Source organism: Gopherus flavomarginatus, chromosome 1 (assembly GCF_025201925.1).
Source record: "Gopherus flavomarginatus isolate rGopFla2 chromosome 1, rGopFla2.mat.asm, whole genome shotgun sequence".
Classification (NCBI taxonomy): domain Eukaryota; kingdom Metazoa; phylum Chordata; order Testudines; family Testudinidae; genus Gopherus; species Gopherus flavomarginatus.
The window spans coordinates 141,984,526-142,004,629 of NC_066617.1; the positions used below are offsets into that span (position 1 = coordinate 141,984,526).

A 20,104-nucleotide genomic window follows, 5' to 3' on the forward strand; every position below is an offset into this window, starting at 1 on the left:
GAATGCCAAGATGTATGAAAGCCCCAATGCCTAGCAGATGGAAGCACGGTTGCACAAGATTACTATACATTGATTGCTTGTCTGTCTGTCTGGGTGGGTTACTTTTAAGGGGACTGGTTATATCCATAACTGTTGACGTGTAAGGGGACATTTTCTCATGGAGTGTGGCTTGATATAACGTACTGAAAGGGTAGAGAGGGGAGTCTGATTCCACTTAGCATGAAGTAGGAGCTGCTGTGGCAGTATTAAGCCTGGTCCAATCCCCATGTTGCTTGTTTCTCACTACTGATCTGACACATTATGGCACCATTTAATGTTTCCTGAGCATTTGCTTTTAGGGCCTGATTTTCAAAAAACAAAATATATTTTATGAATGCAAAATTTGACCTTAGGGATGAGATTTTCAAAGCTGCCTAGGGGATTTGCAAGCCCAACTGTCATTAATTGGAATAGGAATACAATGTCTAAATCCATTTGGTGGCTTTGAAAATCTCAGCCTAAGTATGGATTTAGCAGCTTAGCTTTAGGCACCCAGATTTGAAATATGTTCCTGTAACTCTTTATAGACAGAGAGGATGACACATCCTTTGCTCCAAGCTGCTTGCAAGCCAAGGCCCAGAACATTTCCTCCATATTTTTGCATGCAAAGGATGCTACTAAACTACTCAATAACTGTCAGAAGAGGGAGGCAGTTGCACTGAAGTGGTAGCAACCTTCTCCCTCCCTTCCTGTGGAGAATCTCTTTTGTGTGAATTATGCATATTTGTTGCTTTGTGGATTTCAAAGGTAGAGAGGTTGTTAGGCAGGGAGGGGCTGCTGTCTCAGTGACCCTATACCAAACTTGTTCAATTTATTTACAAACATAAAAATATTTTTCTAACTACTACTCCTGAAACTCACCCTGGGATCTGAGAGACAAGCTGGGCTCTTTCTGTCTCATGGATCACCACTAGTATTAACATTTCTGCTGTTCTAATATAACCCTTAGGTACAACTGTACAATTCCATTGTTCTCACATCATGTTATGCCTTCTTCAATACCATTTTGGTCTCCCTCTCCCACAGCTGTCTCTGCGTCTTCTTCCATAATGCCCCCTGTGCGTTGAGTGCCCTTCCAAAATCTATTTGTCAAGCTTCCATCCTGACCTCATTCAAATCACTATTAAAAGCTGCAGCATCTCCTATAAAATGCATAAAACCCTCTGAACATGGCACAGAAAAAGATGTAACTAAGAACAGGAAAATTCCAAACAGCAACAAGATCCAATAGCCAAACAAAATACACAAGTGGCGGAAAAAAACTCCCCCACAATGAAAAATCCCAACAAAACACAAATCAAAATAAAGGAAACAAATCCTAGTTAGCCACAGCTGAAAGGATGCCACAGACTTTGATGACCTCACTGTAATTACTGCCTGGGCATTAAAGATTCCATGATGTATCTTCTAAATGACAGATTTCTCTGGAGTCCTTACCAAATTTTCCCTTAGATAAATGCTTGTATCTCCCATTGAAATCAATAGGAGCTTGGCATGCATGTCTGAAGGGAGAATATGGCCCACTGTGTACTGTATGCAGCATCTGTGTTACTAAATTGGTATGTCCTTTCCATGGGGGTAGACCATTCTGCAAACCTTATAGTCATAAGTACCACTTACTTAAAGGTGAAATTCCCCACTGTGCAGAGAGCAAGCACAAGTTCCATGCACCCTTACCAGCTTCTTTTGAGAATTTAAATGATACATAGGCCTTGAAGTGGCCCTCTGCCCAGCAGTGGAGTTCATCATCAGCACTTAATCAGAGGAACCATTGCCATGAGTAAAGATTGCAGAATCAGGTCTTTGGCAAATTGGTGCATCCAGTAGGAGGGGGGGAAAATCAACCATGAAATCACTGAAAACATGTTGCCCTTCCATACTTTTACCAAGAAAAGAAAGCCTTACCTCGTGGATTCCAAAGTGAGCATAGGAATCAAAATAGTAATCCCTGGATGTCATTTCTTCTGGATTCAGGAGTTTTGCCATCTTGCCTCGGCCTGGGCAGCTCGGTTGCAAAGGTACATGAATGACTGATTGAACAGGCTTCGGAATGACAATAGGCTGAGGAGGCTGGGAAGGGCCACTACAGACCTAGAAAGATGTGAAATATTATTGCAATGGTCATTAGTCACAGAACATTGCTCTGCATGTTCACTGCCGTCTTTGTCTTACCAGCGATACTATTATTATTACAGTAAGTTAGCTACAACGCAGGGGTGGCTGTCATAACATTTTTTCCCAGATCTGGACCTTAGTGTCCAAAAGATGGGTGTTAGCATGAAAACCTCTAAGCTTAGTTACCAGCTTGGACCTGGTAAAGCTGCCACCAGCCAGGAATTATACAGTGCCTAGCTCACTGTGGTCTCCCCAAAACCTTCCCTGGGGGACCCCCAGACTCAGATGCCTTGAGTCCTACAACAAAGGGAAATAACCCCCTCCCCTTGTTTCCTGGTTACTTCCTCCCAGGCTCCCCTCCCTGGACGACCCTAGGAGATTCCCTGCTTCCAGTCCTGGAAACACAAGTACCGAGAGAGCTAATCTCTCTCCCGCCCTCACCCAGAGGGTATGCAAAGTCAGGCTTAGTAAATCTAACACAAAGATATTTTCCCCCTGACTTCTTCCTCCCACCAATTCCCTGGTGAGCTGCAGACTCAATTCCCTGGAGTCCCCACTAAAGAAAAACTCCAACAGGTCTTAAAAAGAAAGCTTTATATAAAAAGAGTGAAAAAGGACATAATATATAGTCTCTGTATCAAGGTGGCAATATACAGGGTCAATTGCTTAAAAGAAAAATGAATAAACAGCATTATCCAAAAAGAATACAATTTAAAACTTTCCAGCAACTACACACATGTAAATACAAAATAAAACAATGTAAACCTATCTTTGTACTTACAACTTGGAAACAGAAGATCAGAAAGCCAGGAGATAGAAAAATCACTCTCAGAGCCGAGAGGGCACAGACACAAGACAAAGAACAAAGAACTCACACCCCAAAACTTCCCTCCACCCAGATTTGAAAAAGTCTTGTTTCCTGATTGGTCCTCTGGTCAGGTGTTTCAGGTTACTCCTTTCCAGGTGAAAGAGACATTAACCCTTAGCTATCTGTTTATGACAGTGGCATGGTCCAATGAATGGAATGTAAGGATGGGAGCCAGGAACAGCTGCTTTTTAATCCTCTTTAATTTACTTGCTGTGCGGACCTTGGAAAATTTCCTTGCCTGATTCTCCATTGCCCTGAACCTTGTGTAGTCATTTACAACAATGCAAAGAGAGTGAAAAGTGGGTATAAAATGCTAACACTGTATGAGTGGAGAACTTTGGTGTATTCTTATGTTCACCACCTTTCCACTTATGTCAATGACTATACAAAGTGCAAGTCAATGGAGATTTGGGCCTTCTCTTTTAGCTTTTTCCTCTGGAAGACTGTGGCAACAATCTTTACCATCCTACCTCACAATATGTGAATTTTGGTAAACAAAAAAGGTCCCTGCACAGAAGAGCTCATAGTCAAAGGACCATCCTACAAGACACTGAACACCTCCTGCAAGGAACTGAGAGTTCTCTCTTCATCTGAAAGTCCCTCAACGCTCAAAGAAACAGCTGCCGGGGGCTGAGCAGGATATGTTACCCCTAACTTTTATTCTTCTGATGCTGATGGCGTGCTCAGCATGGATATAAGACTCATGTATCTCCACTCCCCCACAATTCTCTGTGTAATTGCACCTCTTTCAGCACAATTTCAGTAGGGACCTGAGGGCACACATCACTTCACAGGATCAGACTTGATAGCTACAATGAGTAGAAAGGATGTATGAACACAATACAGAACACAGAATGTTGTATTAACATTATATCTGGAAAAAGTCACGGATGATGTGGGTTCTTAAATATATCTCCATCTTTAATTCTAGCATGAAGCAAAATTCTGAACAGCGAGAAATATTACGAGAGGCATCAAAATCTCAGAGAAATGTGAAAGTTGCCCTACCATTTACGGATCATCACCATTAATTTATTTGTACAGAAAGCCATGGAAATTCCTCCACCTAAAATATTCCATCCTTATTCTACTTGTTCTCGGGTTTAAAATTCACTAATTCCCCAGCCATGACTTCATTTGGTGCAACTTCTGCTAGATACTTATTCTGAGGTTTGAATTATCATTTGCAGTTTAGTGTTGCAAGAGATCAATCACTTGTACTGTCTCTGAATAGCACCAATTAGCCTAGTTTAACTTACTTTGATTAAAAAAATGACTTTAACCTTTCTTTCCTGGCTCATGTATAATTTTAAACATGTCTCCTGTTGATGGTTTCTTTGGTCCATCTGTGTAAAATGAATAGTAATAACTTACATTCCTGCAATGCCTTTCATCCTGAAGGATCTAAAAACACTTTCATCATAGAAGCTGGAGATGGAAAAGACCTAGCTCACCCAGTACATCTCCCAGCCACTGCAGGATTGTTCCCTATTATTGGTTTGTTTTAATTGTCCCATGCAATGGCGTTTCAGCTACTTCTCTAGGGAGACTATTCCACATCTCATTTCATTAAGACTTTTCCATAATAGTTATCTACATTTTTCTCCTCGTAATTTCATCCCATTACTCCTAATTATACCATCATGTAATACCCTAAACAATTCCTTTCCCTCCTTGGTGTTGCACCTATCAAATGTTTGCAGACTGTAATCATTTCCCTCTACCCCTTTTGCTTCCTAAATCAAGTTATCTAGACCCAAGTTCATTTTGTCGCTATTCTTTGCACTTTCTCCACTTAGTTACTGTCTTTGAGATAGTGAGATGCTCAATGCAATAGTCTATGGGCAGTTGCACAAGAGCCATATATGGTAAAGGAAAGAGAATCTATCACCTTTTTGTTCAATTATGCCATGCCTTTTGTATGTGAAACCTAAAGGGACACTGGCCTTTTTTATGGTCATAGTGTAAATTCATGTTTAATTTGCTGTCAGCTGGAGATGCTTATCTATAAGGAGCCAATATGGCCTTATGGTTAAGGCACTTAGCATAGCTCTCAGGAGATCTAGATTCAATTCCTGAGTTTATCTCCAACTTCCCATGTGAGCTTGGGCAGGTCATTTAGGGTTTGTCTATATTAGGGTATGAGGTCAAGGTTTACTAACCACAAATTTTTTCCATAATGTAGACACAGAAAGGAGGGAACCTCAGTGTTTCTGGTTGGAGGGAGCTGGTCTTACCCCAACTGGTTCCTCTCTTTGCAAAGGAAATGACAGAGCACTGCCATTCTCTGCAATCTTTCACAGAGCAGCCACTATATTTTTCCTTTAGATGCTGCAGCTGGTTTTTGGCAAAGGCCTGTATATCCAGACAGTGCCAAGTTAATAACTGTTATCATACTATTAAGACTGCATTATTTCTGAAAAATTGCACTTTGCATTACTAGTACATTGGAGATTTTCCAAATGAAAGAGATATAAATATTGAAGCACCTGGAGTAAGCACTGTAATCACTTCTGTAGATGATACTGTAGTACATGGCTATGAGTTGGAGAAGAAGAATAGTTTTGTGACTGGAACTCAGGAGACGTGTTCTGTTCCTAAGTCTGCCATAGACACTGTGACTGATCTTAATCAAGTCAGCTAATTTCTCCGTGCCTCAGTTATCCATCTGTCAAATGGGGAGAGTAATAATTCCCTACCTCAGAGGATGTTGTGAAAACAAATTCATTGATGTATGTGAGGCACTCAGATGTTATGACAATGAACACCATAGGAAAGCCAGCGAATGCTGCCAGAACACTGGAAAACAAGGAAGAGGAATATGTTGAAAGAATGTCTATTGTCTTAGAAACAATCAAGTCTGCAAGTCTGAAGTTCAGCGAAGAGAAGTGCTTGCTGAAGCAGAAACAGCTAGACTTCTTTGGACATGTTAGAAATGCTCAAGATGAAAGCCAAGCTCCAGAGAAAAGCCATTAAGGAAAGGCAGCTTCCTGAATCTATTCTAGAACTGAAAAGAAGCCTAGGTTTGATTTACTAGCTTAGCAGATGTATATCTGACCTGTCAGAAACAATACATCCTTTGAATAACTTCTGAGAAGGGCAAGCACCTGGATTGGAGCAAGCACCAGAGCAGGCATTCTACAGAGTCTAACAGCTCCTATCTAAAGCCCCAATACTTACTTCCTATGTTGCCAGTAAGCCCAACCATTATAAGTATGGATGCCACTGATTATGAATTAAGGGGACTATTACTGCAAGATCTTAACAGTCTACTGAAACCAGTCACATACTGCTCCAGAACACTAATTAATTCGAAGACCTATTGACATCCAAAATAATAGGGTAAAAAGCTACCCCGTGAGTCATCCATCAATGTGCCCAGCAATTCTGCCCACCTGCAGAGGAAACTGTTGTTTGGAGACACCTGACGATGACCTACAACCAGGCTTTCCAGTGTTTGGGGTTTAAGTTTAGAAGAAAGGGTGAAACAAGTTGGTCCTGTCACTTCTTTGGCAACATTGTTAAAGAAAACACTAGGTAAGATATATTGAACCTAATACACATGCCCAGGGTCATATTGATCTCCAGATTTAGGGTTGGCAAGGAATTTCCGCCCAGGTCAGATTGGCAGTGACCTTTGGGGTTTCTTTTTCCTTCTCTCTGCAGCACTGGGTGTGGATCTCCTGGTAGGATCATCTGTGTATATCTCACCTAATCAATTCCTTACCATTGCAAAGGCCTTGATCACTGGTGGCACCTTGGTCTCCCCTGTTCTCTGTCTGTGGCACTTAACAGTTAAATTTCCTGAGGATTAAAATGCTTTAGTCTAATTAAAGTATCTGGGATCACTATAGAGGTGTGCTGGGATAAACAAACTCCGTATGGGACAATATGGGGTTAACGAGCTAATGTGGGCTCAGGTGGCTCTGCTCCTTTGCACATGTGAAAAATGTTAGTCTTGGAGTGAGGCGCTTAAGAGGAAGAGTCCCTGCTAGTTGATGGCACACCAGGAAGGAGAGCAGGCCTTCAGTGCTCAGCTCCTGAAGAGAGGGCTGACCAAAGGCAGCAGCTCCCCACCCAACAGTATGCTCTCCTTCATGCGCCCTTCCTGAGGAAAGGGATGTCCGAATGCTGACACACCTTGAGAGGGAACCATTCCCCACTTTTACCTGTGAACTCAGTTTATTTATGTTAAGTCTCCTTGTTCTTGTTAGTTGACTACCCTGGAAGGGGCAAGACTGTAAAGTGACCTGGCTGGAGGGCCAAGTCACAGGAAGAGGCAGATGTCTGCAGGCCCAGAGCATTGGTTGGCAGGTGGAACCCGATCAGAAGAGATCTGCTATGCCATGCCTGGCCATAAGGAGGTGCTAGCATTGAGTCAACTCTTTCACAGAGGTAACTGGGTGAAACTTAATGGCCTGTGATAAGCAGGAGGTCAGACTAGATGATCTACATGGCCTTCTCATAAAAAACTGGGGAAATACAACCTAGATGGAGCTACTATACGGTGGATGCATAACTGGTTGGAAAACCATTCCAGAGAGTAATCAATGGTTCACAGTCAAGCTTGAAGAGCATAGCAAGTGGGGTCCTACAGGGATCAGTTCTGGGTCAAGTTCTGTTCAATATCTTCATCAATGATTTAGATAATGGCATACTGAGTACTGTGACAAAGTTCCTCCTCTACATTGATGGGTCCTGCGCTTATTGGAGGATTTGCTCACCTCAGTGATCTTCCCCTCTGGTGGAACCCACAGTCTGGGTCAACTCCTCCTGTGTCTGATCAGGAGTTGGGAGGTTTGGGGGGAACCCAGGCCCACCCTCTACTCCGGGTTCCAGCCCAGGGCCCTGTGGATTGCAGCTGTCTATAGTGCCTCTTGTAACAGCTGCACGACAGCTACAACTCCCTGGGCTACTTCTCCATGGCCTCCTCCAAACACCTTCTTTCTCCTCACCACAGGACCTTACTCCTGGTATCTGATAACACTTGTCCTCCTCAATCCTCCAGCAGCACAGCCTCTCACTCTCAGCTCCTTGAGCCTCCTGCTCCCAGCTCCTCACACCCGAATCTCACTGACTAACTGGGAGGCTTTTAACTAGTTCCAGACAGACCTTGATTGACTTCAGGTGGCCTAATCAATGTAGCTATCTACACTGCCTTCTAGAAAGATCTTAATTGGCCCCAAGTGTCTTGATTAACCTGGAGCAACTGCCATTTGGTTACCATGGTACTAGGGATTTGGTTAGCCTGGGGCTAACATACCTGTTCCTTACTACTTTACTGTAGCCATCTGGCCTTGCCCTATCACAGTACACACAAAGTTTACGGACAATACCAGGCTGCAAGGGGTTGCAAGTTCTTTGGGGGATAGGTTTAAAATTCAAAATGACATGGACAACCTGGAGAAATGATCTGAAGTAAATAGGATGAAATTCAATAACGATAAATGCAAAGTACTCCTCTTAGGAAGAAACAATCAATTGCACACATACAAAATGGGAAATGATTGCCGAGGAAGAAGTACTGCAGAAAGGGATCTGGGGGGTCATAGCAGATCACAAGATAAATATGAGTCAACGGTGTAACACTGTTACAAAAAAATAAAACATCATTCTGGGATGTATTAGCAGGGTGTTGTAAAAAAGACATGAAAAGTAATTCTTTCGCTCTACTCCGCACTGATTAGGCCTCAACTGGAGTATTGTGTTCAGTTCTGGGTGCCACATTTCAGGAAAGATGTGGAAAAACTGGAGAAAGTCCAGAGAAGAGAAACAAAAATGATTAAAGATCTAGAAAACATGGCCTATGAGGGAAGATTGAAAAAATTGTTAAGTCTGGAGAAGAGAAGACACGATAACAGTTTTCAAGTACATAAAAGGTTGTTACAAGAAGGAGGGAGAAAAACTGTTCTCGTTAACCTAGGGCAAGAAACAATGGACTTAAATTGAAATAAGGGTTGTTTAGGCTGGACATTAGGAAAAGCTTCCTAACAGTCAGGGTGGTTTAGCACTGGAATAAATTGCCCAGGGAAGTGGTGGAATCTTCATCACTGGAGATTTTTAAGAGCAGTTTAGACAAACACCTGTGAGGGATGGTCTAGATAATACTTAGTCCTGCCATGAGTGCAAGGGACTGGACTAGACCTCTCGAGGTCCCTTCAGTTCTATGATTCTATAATTCTATCTATGGTCCTCTCTGGCCTTAAACTCTATGAAACTAACATGTCCTTTTCCTTCGTGGTCTCCAGTAGCATGGAGCCTTATGCCTGCAGAGTCCTTTTGAAACCAGCAGGATTCTTCATGGGCCTAAGGCTCCATCTTAGATCTTGCTGCATAAGTGGGTCCTTACTGAGTATACAAAAGACTTTGGCTGAGATTTTGAAAGCCACCTATAGGATGTGGATGCCCAATTCCCATTAATTTTCATATATTAATTTGAATGAAACTTGGGCATTCAAATACCCGAGGCAGCTTTGAAAATCTCAGCTTTTCCATGCACCACCATCTGACTCTGCAGTGAGGCAAGAAGGAGTTGGGGGACGGGAAACATGCAAAACTCTTTTAATTACTTTCAATTTTTAAGAGACTGTGAAGAAAATTGAGGTGTGTCAAGAAAAGAAAATTAATTTCCAAGGTTACACAAGTCCTGCTCTTCCCTGACATTGGCATGGAGATAGGGTCTTGGAGACTAAGATTCAAATCTTGAAGAGAAGACTGATAAAACTGATGCTCAAACTGCAATTTTCTTCCCTGTCAAACTTATTTATGAATACAAGTAATATACTTCCGTGGGTACTGAGCAGGCTAGTGATATTTTATATTCAAAAAATCCTACACCATCATTAAAAGAGATTCAAACTGCTAATGGAGTTAGAGTTTGATTTGTAAAAATTCAGATCATTCAAAATTCTGTGTCAAATATTTCTGTGGATTCTGAATTTCAATGAGCCAGATTCTCTCCTGTGTCAGGACCACTGGAACAAAGCAGCCCCAGACGGATCTCCCCAGCACAGTGGGGATTATCACTTGGTTTAGCACACAGTCACCATAGCAGATCCTGCAATGCACCTCTCCCTGCAGTGGGGAAATGGGGTGTGACCAGAGGTGGATGGCAAAGCTGGGGCATCCTGGTGAACACTGGCTCCCATGATGGCCTCTTGGGGCCTCATTAGCAGATAGCACAAGTTATGGCAACCTTTAGCTTCTTTGATTTATGTATTGTGGGAACCAGACTGGACCCAGGTTTAGGGGAGTGCAAACCCCTCCTGAGTTTTGTTGAGTGCTCCTTGGCCTGAGCAAAGTACCTCAGCCACTGTCTATACACACTGAATTTTTTCTGTCAGGGATTTATTTCTGTATTTGAAATGCCCAGGTGCTACAGTAATGTGTGGTATGAAAATCTACATAGATTATAGATATGGAATCTAATCTAGACAGACAGACAATATTCCTTGGATGTAATTAGTTAAATGTACCACCTATTTGGCAAAGTTTGTTTGTTTTTTCAAAAAAAACAGGGCCTTGAAAGTCTTGGCCCAAGTGTTTCTTGTCTTTTCTCTGTTGGATTCTTCTTATTGTGTTTAATTTGTAGCCTTTTTTTTTCTGTTCTCAAAACTAGGACTAAAGGGCCTGATCCTCAGCTGTAAATCCTCTAATTATTACAGTTTACACCAGTTGGAGTTCTGGCCCCATACGTTTATTTAAGTTTTGTGAAAAATGCAGATCTACGCAATGTTAACAATTTCTCAGGAGTCAAACCGACTTGGGAGAATAGTTGGGGTACATAGCTGTGAATTACAGGTGCTTGGATATAGCTTACTACTTTGCCGGACACTTAAGTCACACATTTACCTGACTTTTCTAGCTTGAGTGCCAAACTGTCTGGAGAGTAAGTTTGCACAACATCAGATGAATTTGTTATGGACAGTGATCCACAATTTGTCAAAAAGCAGTCATATCCTTTATGAACAACTGTAACTTTGACTGCATTGTAACCATCTCACATTATCCCCAAGCTAATGGTGAGCCTGAGAGAGCTATGCAAACTGTAAAGCATGCTCTGAAACAAGAGGATCAATTTTTAGCTTTCCTCAGTTATAGAATATAAATGCCACTAAGTATGGCCCAGGCCCAGCACAGCTGAATCTGGGCAGACAGCTGGGGACACCAAATTCCACCCTATGTGGCAAAATCTCAGACAAGCCAAAGCAAAAGATGCATATAAATTTCAATTTGATCAGGGCATGTCTGACATACTGGGATTTAAGGGTGACTAAAATTAGACTCTGAGAAGGGATGGGCAGTGCCTACTATTGTGCAAGATTTGTAGGTTATGCACTGTCAAGACATGCACATTCCACCTTTACTACACAGGAACTAGAGATAGGACTAGTGTACAAACTCCTTTGCAAAACTGTCCAGATCATCAAGAACAAATGAAGAATGATTCTTCCTCAAGTGTTATGATCAATACCTCCAGAAGAAGAGTGATCAGGAAACCTGAGCATTGTGGAGACCACAGGTCAGATTACGTCCACTGTCCAGCCCCTAACATTTGCACAAGGGATGGAGAGGATATAAAGAGCATCTCCCTGGAAATTAAACTTTCATTATTATTGTGAGAGCATTCAGATGCACAGCTCAGAAATGAACAGCTGGTGATTGTAAGGCTATGTATGAAATAACCAGTAGGAGGTGACTGCAAATGAGATGATGTAACATTATAGGCATGCAGCAATTCCCCATATTGTTGGAATTACTGTATCCACCTTACACATAACCACATCATATACCATTTGAAAGTTTATTTTATGTAGGTTTAGAAAAGTTATGATGTGGAGCTGTCGAGTGGTGCTGTAAGCTTCTCAGTGAGGTGAAACAATGGTACCCAAAATGAGAGTGTTATATTTTTGCACAGCTCCAGAAACACTACAACATGAGTATGCCTACAGTTCTTACTGTTTAAGTTAATTTCACCATCTTAATGTGGGCAAAGCTACCAAACAACAACGTATTAAAAGATTTGTATTGGTTTTGCATGGGCAAGTATTTTTTTTCTCCCAGAAATGATGGAGCTATTTAGGACATGGCAAAAATGGCCAATTTTAACATTTTGCAGGATACTAACATGAACTGTTTCATATTTCGTATTCTTAATTGTCAAATATCTCACAAGTGATTATAATAGTTATGATAACCTTAGTCCCAGATTTGGACCTTAGCATCCAAAATATGGGGGTTAGCATGAAAAACCTCCAAGCTTAGTTACCAGCTTGGACCTGGTACTTGCTGCCACCACCCAAAAAATTAGAGTGTTTTGGGGCACTCTGGTCCCCCTGAAAAACCTTCCCTGGGACCCCAAGACCCAAATCCCTTGAGTCTCACAACAAAGGGAAATAATCCTTTTTCCCTTCCCCCCTCCAGGTGCTCCTGAAGAGATACACAAACACAAGCTCTGTGAAACTACACAGAGGGACTCCCCCTCTCTGTTTCCAATCCTGGAAACAAATAGCACTTTCCTATTCCCCCAGAGGGAATGCAAAGTCAGGCTAGCAATCCAACACACAGATCTCCCCTTGATTTCTTCCTCCCACCAATTCCCTGGTGAGTACAGACTCAATTTCCCTGAAGTAAAGAAAAACTTCAACAGGTCTTAAAAGAAAGCTTTATATAAAAAGAAAGAAAAATACATACAAATGTTCTCTCTGTATTAAGATGATACAACACAGGGTTAATTGCTTAAAAGAATATTGAATAAACAGCCTTATTCAAAAAGAATACAAATCAAAGCACTCCAGCACTTATATTCATGCAAATACCAAAGAAAAGAAAACCATAGAACTTACTATCTGATCTCTTTGTCCTTACACTTAGAAACAGAAGACTAGAAAGTAGAACTACTTCTCCAAAGCTCAGAGAAAGCAGGCAGGCAGACAAAAGACTCAGACCCTAAATTCCCTCCACCCAAAGTTGAAAAAATCCGGTTTCCTGATTGGTCCTCTGGTCAGGTGCTTCAGGTGAAAGAGACATTAACCCTTAGCTATCTGTTTATGACACGCCCCCCAAATTGCAGACAGTGGGGAAGCTCACTGGCGGCGATTTCCTTCTAGAACTTGAAAATAAACAGATTAATACAACACATACACCTTTACATATACTCCTAAGTATATAACTAACAGACTTCTACATTTTAAGAACACTGTTTAACTACTGAATTCTGGGAAACTCTCACGGGAGAGAGCATCAGCAACTTTGTTAGAAGCTCCTGTGATGTGTTGAATTTCAAAATCAAAATCTTGGAGAGCTAAACTCCAACGAAGAAGTTTCTTGTTGTTCCCCTTGGCAGTATGAAGCCACTTTAGTGCAGCATGGTCAGTTTGTAGTTGGAACCGCCATCCCCAAACATATGGGCGTAGCTTTTCCAGGGCGTACACAATGGCATAGCATTCCTTTTCACTGACTGACCAGTGACTTTCCCTCTCAGACAGTTTCTTACTGAGAAACACGACAGGATGGAAGTTGTGATCTGTTGCTTCCTGCATGAGCACTGCTCCTATACCACGCTCAGATGCATCCGTGGTTACTAGGAATGGCTTGTCAAAGTCCGGGGCCCTGAGCACAGGGTCAGACATGAGCATCGCCTTAAGCTGGGTAAAGGCCTTTTGACACTCATCAGTCCACCTAACGGCATTTGGCTGGGTCTTTTTGGTCAGGTCGGTCAATGGGGCAGCGATTTGGCTGTAGTGTGGTACAAATCGCCTGTAGTATCCGGCCAAGCCTAAGAAGGATTGGACCTGCTTCTTGGACCGTGGGACAGGCCACTTTTGGATAGCATCCACCTTGGCCTGTAGGGGGTTTATGGTTCCTCGACCCACCTGGTGCCCCAGGTAAGTCACTCTGTTTTGGCCTATTTGACATTTTTTGGCCTTAACAGTTAGTCCTGCCTGCCTGATGCGCTCAAAGACCTTTTCCAGGTGTAGTAGGTGTTCGGGCCAGGAGTCTGAAAAAATGGCCACATCATCGAGGTAGGCAACTGCAAAATCTCCCAGTCCAGCTAGTAGACCATTTACCAGCCTCTGGAAGGTGGCGGGTGCATTTCGAAGGCCGAAAGGAAGGACATTGAATTCATACACCCCCGCATGGGTGACGAATGCTGACCTCTCCTTGGCAGGTTCATCTAGCGGTACTTGCCAGTACCCCTTGGTTAAGTCTATTGTAGAGATGAACTGGGCACGTCCCAACTTCTCCAATAGCTCATCGGTGCGTGGCATTGGATAGTTGTCCGGACGAGTTACCGCATTTAGCTTACGGTAGTCCACGCAAAAGCGTATTTCTCCATCTGGTTTGGGTACCAGAACCACTGGAGATGCCCATGCACTGGTAGATGAGCGGATTATACCCATCTGTAGCATGTTCTGGATCTCCCGTTCTATAGCAGCTTGGGCATGAGGAGACACCCGGTAGGGTGGGGTTCTGATTGGGTGAGCATTACCTGTATCAATGGAGTGGTATGCCCGTTCAGTCCGTCCTGGGGTGGCTGAGAACAATGGGGCGAAGCTAGTGCACAGCTCCTTGATTTGTTGCCGCTGCAGACGTTCCAGGGTGGTTGAGAGGTTCACCTCTTCCACGCCACCGTCTTTTTTTCCGTCGTAGTAGACACCGTCAGGCCACTCAGCATCCTCTCCCTGGACTGTAAACTGACAAACCTGTAAGTCTCTGGAATAGAAAGGCTTGAGAGAATTAACATGGTACACTTTAGGCTTTAGTGAGGAATTGGGAAATGCTATGAGGTAGTTTACAGCTCCCAGGCGCTCTTGGACTGTGAATGGCCCTTCCCATGATGCTTCCATCTTATGGGCCTGTTGTGCCTTCAAGACCATAACCTGGTCTCCTACCTTGAAGGACCGATCTCTGGCATGTCTGTCATACCAGGCCTTTTGCTCTTCTTGAGCATCCTTTAGGTTCTCTTTAGCAAGGGCTAAAGAGTGTCGGAGGGTGCTTTGTAGGTTGCTTACAAAGTCCAGAATGTTAGTTCCTGGAGAAGGCGTAAACCCCTCCCATTGCTGCTTCACCAACTGTAATGGCCCCTTAACCTCGTGACCATACACAAGTTCAAATGGTGAAAACCCTAAACTGGGATGTGGTACAGCTCTGTAGGCAAACAGCAACTGCTGCAACACTAGGTCCCAATTATTGGAGAATTCGTTGATGAATTTTCGTATCATGGCCCCCAAAGTTCCATTGAACCTTTCCACCAGGCCATTGGTTTGATGGTGGTACGGGGTGGCAACCAAGTGATTCACCCCATGAGTTTCCCACAGTTTTTCCATGGTCCCTGCCAGGAAATTAGACCCTGAATCTGTAAGGATGTCAGAGGGCCAACCTACCCTGGCAAAGATGTCTGTTAGGGCCAGGCACACAGTGTTAGCCCTGGTGTTGCCTAGAGCGACTGCTTCTGGCCATCGGGTAGCAAAGTCCACTAAAGTCAGTACGTACTGCTTTCCTCTGGGCGTCTTTTTTGGGAAAGGGCCCAGAATATCCACAGCTACTTGCTGAAATGGAACCTCAATTATGGGGAGTGGCTGGAGAGGGGCCTTGACCTGGTCTTGAGGCTTTCCCACTCTTTGGCATACCTCACAAGACCGGGCATACTTGGCAACGTCCTTGCCCATCCCCTCCCAGTGGAAGGACTTCCCCAACCAGTCTTTGGTTCTGTTCACCCCAGCATGGCCACTGGGATGATCATGGGCTAAGCTTAAGAGCTTCCCCCGGTACTTAGTTGGAACCACCAACTGTTTTTGCGGGTGCCATTCTTCCTGGTGTCCACCAGAAAGAATTTCCTTGTATAAAAGTCCTTGGTCTATAACAAACCGGGATCGATTAGAAGAGCTGAGAGGCGGTGGGGTGCTCCGTGCCGCCGCCCAAGCTTTCTGAAGGCTGTTATCCGCTTCCTGCTCAGCCTGGAACTGTTCCCTTGAGGCTGGGGTCACCAGTTCTTCCTCAGACTGTGGACTTGGGCTTGGTCCCTCTGGAAGCGATGTAGGTGATGGGGTTGTTTCCGTTGCTGGTGAACCGCTCTCCGCTGGTGCACCTGAGGGTATTTCTGGCTCTGGCTGAGCCTTTTGGGTATGGCTGTCTTTTGCTTCTGCCAGTTCTGGCTCGTTGGCGCCCTCTGGCGTTGAGTTTGAAGATGTGGTTGCACTTGCTGGTGCTGGTTGCTGTTCCAGTTCCGGGCCTGGGACTGGAGATGCTGTGGCTGTTTCAGTGGTAGGCATGGAATCCGGGTTCACTACCTCTGTCTGGGTCTCTGGTAACACAGACGGGGCCTCTGTGGACGGTTCAGGAACAGGAATGGGTCTGGAAGCTTGCCTGGTTTGGCTACGTGTAACCATTCCCACTCTCTTGGCCCGCCTCACCTGGTTGGCCAAGTCTTCCCCCAGTAGCATGGGGATAGGATAATTGTCATAGACTGCAAAAGTCCACATTCCTGACCAGCCTTTGTACTGGACAGGCAGTTGAGCTGTAGGCAAGTCTACAGCTTGTGACATGAAGGGGTAAATTGTAACTTTGGCCTTTGAGTTGATGAATTTGGGGTCAACGAAGGATTGGTGGATAGCTGACACTTGTGCCCCCGTGTCTCTCCACGCAGTAACCTTCTTTCCGCCCACTCTCAAATTTTCCCTTCCCAAGGGTATTTGAGAGGCATCCGGGCCTGGGGATCTTTGGTGTGATGGTGGTGTAATGAATTGCACTCGCATGGTGTTCTTGGGACACTTGGCCTTGATATGTCCCAGTTCATTACACTTAAAGCATCTTCCATCTGATGGGTCACTGGGCCGAGGGGAGTTACTGGAGACTGGTGAGGTTGAAGGGTAGGGTATCTGTGGCTTTACTTGGGTGGTATGTGGGGTCTTTGGCTGTCCTCGGTTGTAGGGTTTATGGTCTGTGTGCCCCCTGGGGTAATCGTTCCCCTTGACAGTAGCTTTTTTGCTTTCTGCCAGTTCCATCCATTTGGCTCCAATCTCCCCCGCCTCAGCGATATCTTTGGGATTTCCATCTTGTATGTACCGTGTGATGTCTTCAGGAACACCATCCAAGAACTGCTCCATTTGTATGAGGAGGTTCAGTTCTTCCAAGGTTTGAATGTTGTTTCCTGTTATCCAGGCCTCATAGTTTTTTGCAATGTAGTAGGCGTGTTTGGGAAATGACACCTCGGGTTTCCACTTTTGGGTTCTGAAGCGCCGACGGGCATGATCTGGGGTTATCCCCATTCGGTATCTGGCCTTGGTTTGAAAAAGTTTATAGTCATTCATTTGCAGCTTAGGCATTTCAGCTGCCACCTCTGCTAAAGGTCCACTGAGCTGTGACCTCAATTCTACCATGTACTGGTCTTCGGGGATGTTGTACCCAAGACAGGCTCTTTCAAAATTTTCCAAGAAGGCCTCGGTGTCATCACCTGCCTTGTAGGTGGGAAATTTCCTGTGCTGTGGAGCAATAATTGGCGCCGGGTTGTTAGGGTTGGCTGGCACATGCAGCCCAGCTTTTGCCAACTCCAGTTCATGTTTTCTCTGTTTTTCCTTCTCTTCATTCTCTTTTTGTTGTTTTTCCATTTCTTTTTGTTGTTTTTCCATGTCTCGGCGGTGGGCCAACTCTTCTTCTGCTTGTTTCCTTCGGTAGGCCACCTCTTCTTCTTCTAGTTTTCTTTTGTGTGCGGCCTCTTGGGCTGCCTGTTCTCTTTGGAAGGCTGCCAGTTTGATGCTTTCTTCCTTTTCTTTCATCTCCATCTCTTTTTGTTTTATTTCCAGTTGTCGCCTGTGATCAGCTTCTTTGATTTGTTCTTCGGCCTCAATTTTTGCCTTAGAAGTCATGGTTCCTGTTTTCTTGGGTTGGGGTGCCCTCCGGTGTTTATCTTCTGCACTGCAGGCTCTCTGTTGCCTCCTGAAGTCTGCCTAGCAACAGTGCTTTTTTCCTTTTCTCTCTCTAGCTAATGTTCAATGAAGGGAAACCAGAAAAACCACTTTATTTGCATGCATATAAGTGCTGGTACTTGCCTCCTAATGGGAGGGCTATTGCATGACAAAAGACCCTTAACAGTTTGGTAATGGCTTCTTGCTTATTATGCAAGCCACAAACTGCCAGAGAGAGCAGAAAAAAAAATTCTCTTTGGTTCCCTTTTAAAACCAACTGCTTCTTTCTGCTAAAAAGCCCTTAGCAGAGAAAAGAAAAATATAATATTCCTACTGGCTTCTGGATTCTGTCTATATCCCACCAGCTGCACACCATATTATAACCTTAGTCCCAGATTTGGACCTTAGCGTCCAAAATATGGGGGTTAGCATGAAAAACCTCCAAGCTTAGTTACCAGCTTGGACCTGGTACTTGCTGCCACCACCCAAAAAATTAGAGTGTTTTGGGGCACTCTGGTCCCCCTGAAAAACCTTCCCTGGGACCCCAAGACCCAAATCCCTTGAGTCTCACAACAAAGGGAAATAATCCTTTTTCCCTTCCCCCCTCCAGGTGCTCCTGAAGAGATACACAGACACAAGCTCTGTGAAACTACACAGAGGGACTCCCCCTCTCTGTTTCCAATCCTGGAAACAAATAGCACTTTCCTATTCCCCCAGAGGGAATGCAAAGTCAGGCTAGCAATCCAACACACAGATCTCCCCTTGATTTCTTCCTCCCACCAATTCCCTGGTGAGTACAGACTCAATTTCCCTGAAGTAAAGAAAAACTTCAACAGGTCTTAAAAGAAAGCTTTATATAAAAAGAAAGAAAAATACATACAAATGTTCTCTCTGTATTAAGATGATACAACACAGGGTTAATTGCTTAAAAGAATATTGAATAAACAGCCTTATTCAAAAAGAATACAAATCAAAGCACTCCAGCACTTATATTCATGCAAATACCAAAGAAAAGAAAACCATAGAACTTACTATCTGATCTCTTTGTCCTTATACTTAGAAACAGAAGACTAGAAAGTAGAACTACTTCTCCAAAGCTCAGAGAAAGCAGGCAGGCAGACAAAAGACTCAGACCCTAAATTCCCTCCACCCAAAGTTAAAAAAATCCGGTTTCCTGATTGGTCCTCTGGTCAGGTGCTTCAGGTGAAAGAGACATTAACCCTTAGCTATCTGTTTATGACAATAGTTTTCTATAATTTTAACTGAAATTTGCTGACCTCATCAGTCTCACACCAAAGGGTGTGCACTAGTAGCAGTAGATTGTGTGTCCATAGTTTTTTACTGCATAGTGGGTAAATATTCCTAATGTAAAACTTCTCCATTTGTAAGTTTTTGTACATGCAATGTAGCATCTAATCTGCCTGGTAGGAGGTTTTAATTTGTAATTGTGTAACCATGCAGTCCTAGCCTTTGAAATATTCTAGAAACTAGCTTTTTAATTCAGTCACACTTATGCATGGGTCAGTATTTGGTGTTAGAGATAACACTATTATGACTATGCAAAAGCTATGAGAGAAAGATGTGGCCTAGCAAGTAGTGAAGACAGTTCACAAGCAAGTCCTTGCCTCTGCATTCTAGAGAGATGAAGACCATGTTACAGCTCTTACCAGCCATGTCATCAACAATACAACAAAGCCATCTGATCCTGAATCACATCATGAGATGCTTATCAATATATCTATTGGTCTGCATGAAGCATCATATGTACAAGAGTCACTACTGAAAATACTGAAGAACAAATGGAGAGATTTGTTAAAGAGGCATTTGATACTGATGGGACATGTAGCTTCTTCAGTCCAATCAAGAAATTTGGCATCAGAACATTTGATGACATGGCCAAGAAGACCAAATTTAAGTCTGGCAAGGGAGAGACAATAACAGAAGCTATAAGTCCAGAAATTGTTTTCTGCAGAGCCTGGTCCTTAGCAAAATGCAGAGATTATGTTTCAATGGCAACTATTCTTAGTCACCCAATAGGACAATGCCTATGTCCCTCTTCCATACTGATGGAACAATGAGAAGAGGAGACAAAGCTGAATTAGGGCATCAGCTAGAAGCTCAGACTGAAAGAATCCATGAGCTAGACCAGTGCTTCTCAAAGTGGTGGTCCGCGGAC

General features: G+C 43.6%; 1 protein-coding gene across 3 annotated transcripts in view; it reads right to left on the reverse strand.

Moving 5' to 3' along the window:
* The window catches only part of PRMT8 (protein arginine methyltransferase 8), a 124,608-nt gene that overhangs the window by 60,353 nt on the left and 44,151 nt on the right, over positions 1-20,104 (reverse strand). For all 3 annotated transcript variants that reach the window (XM_050966211.1, XM_050966207.1, XM_050966200.1), the window contains exon 2: positions 1,945-2,130. In XM_050966211.1, the coding sequence (XP_050822168.1) occupies positions 1,945-2,130 (186 nt within the window). The remainder of the gene's footprint in view (positions 1-1,944; positions 2,131-20,104) is intronic.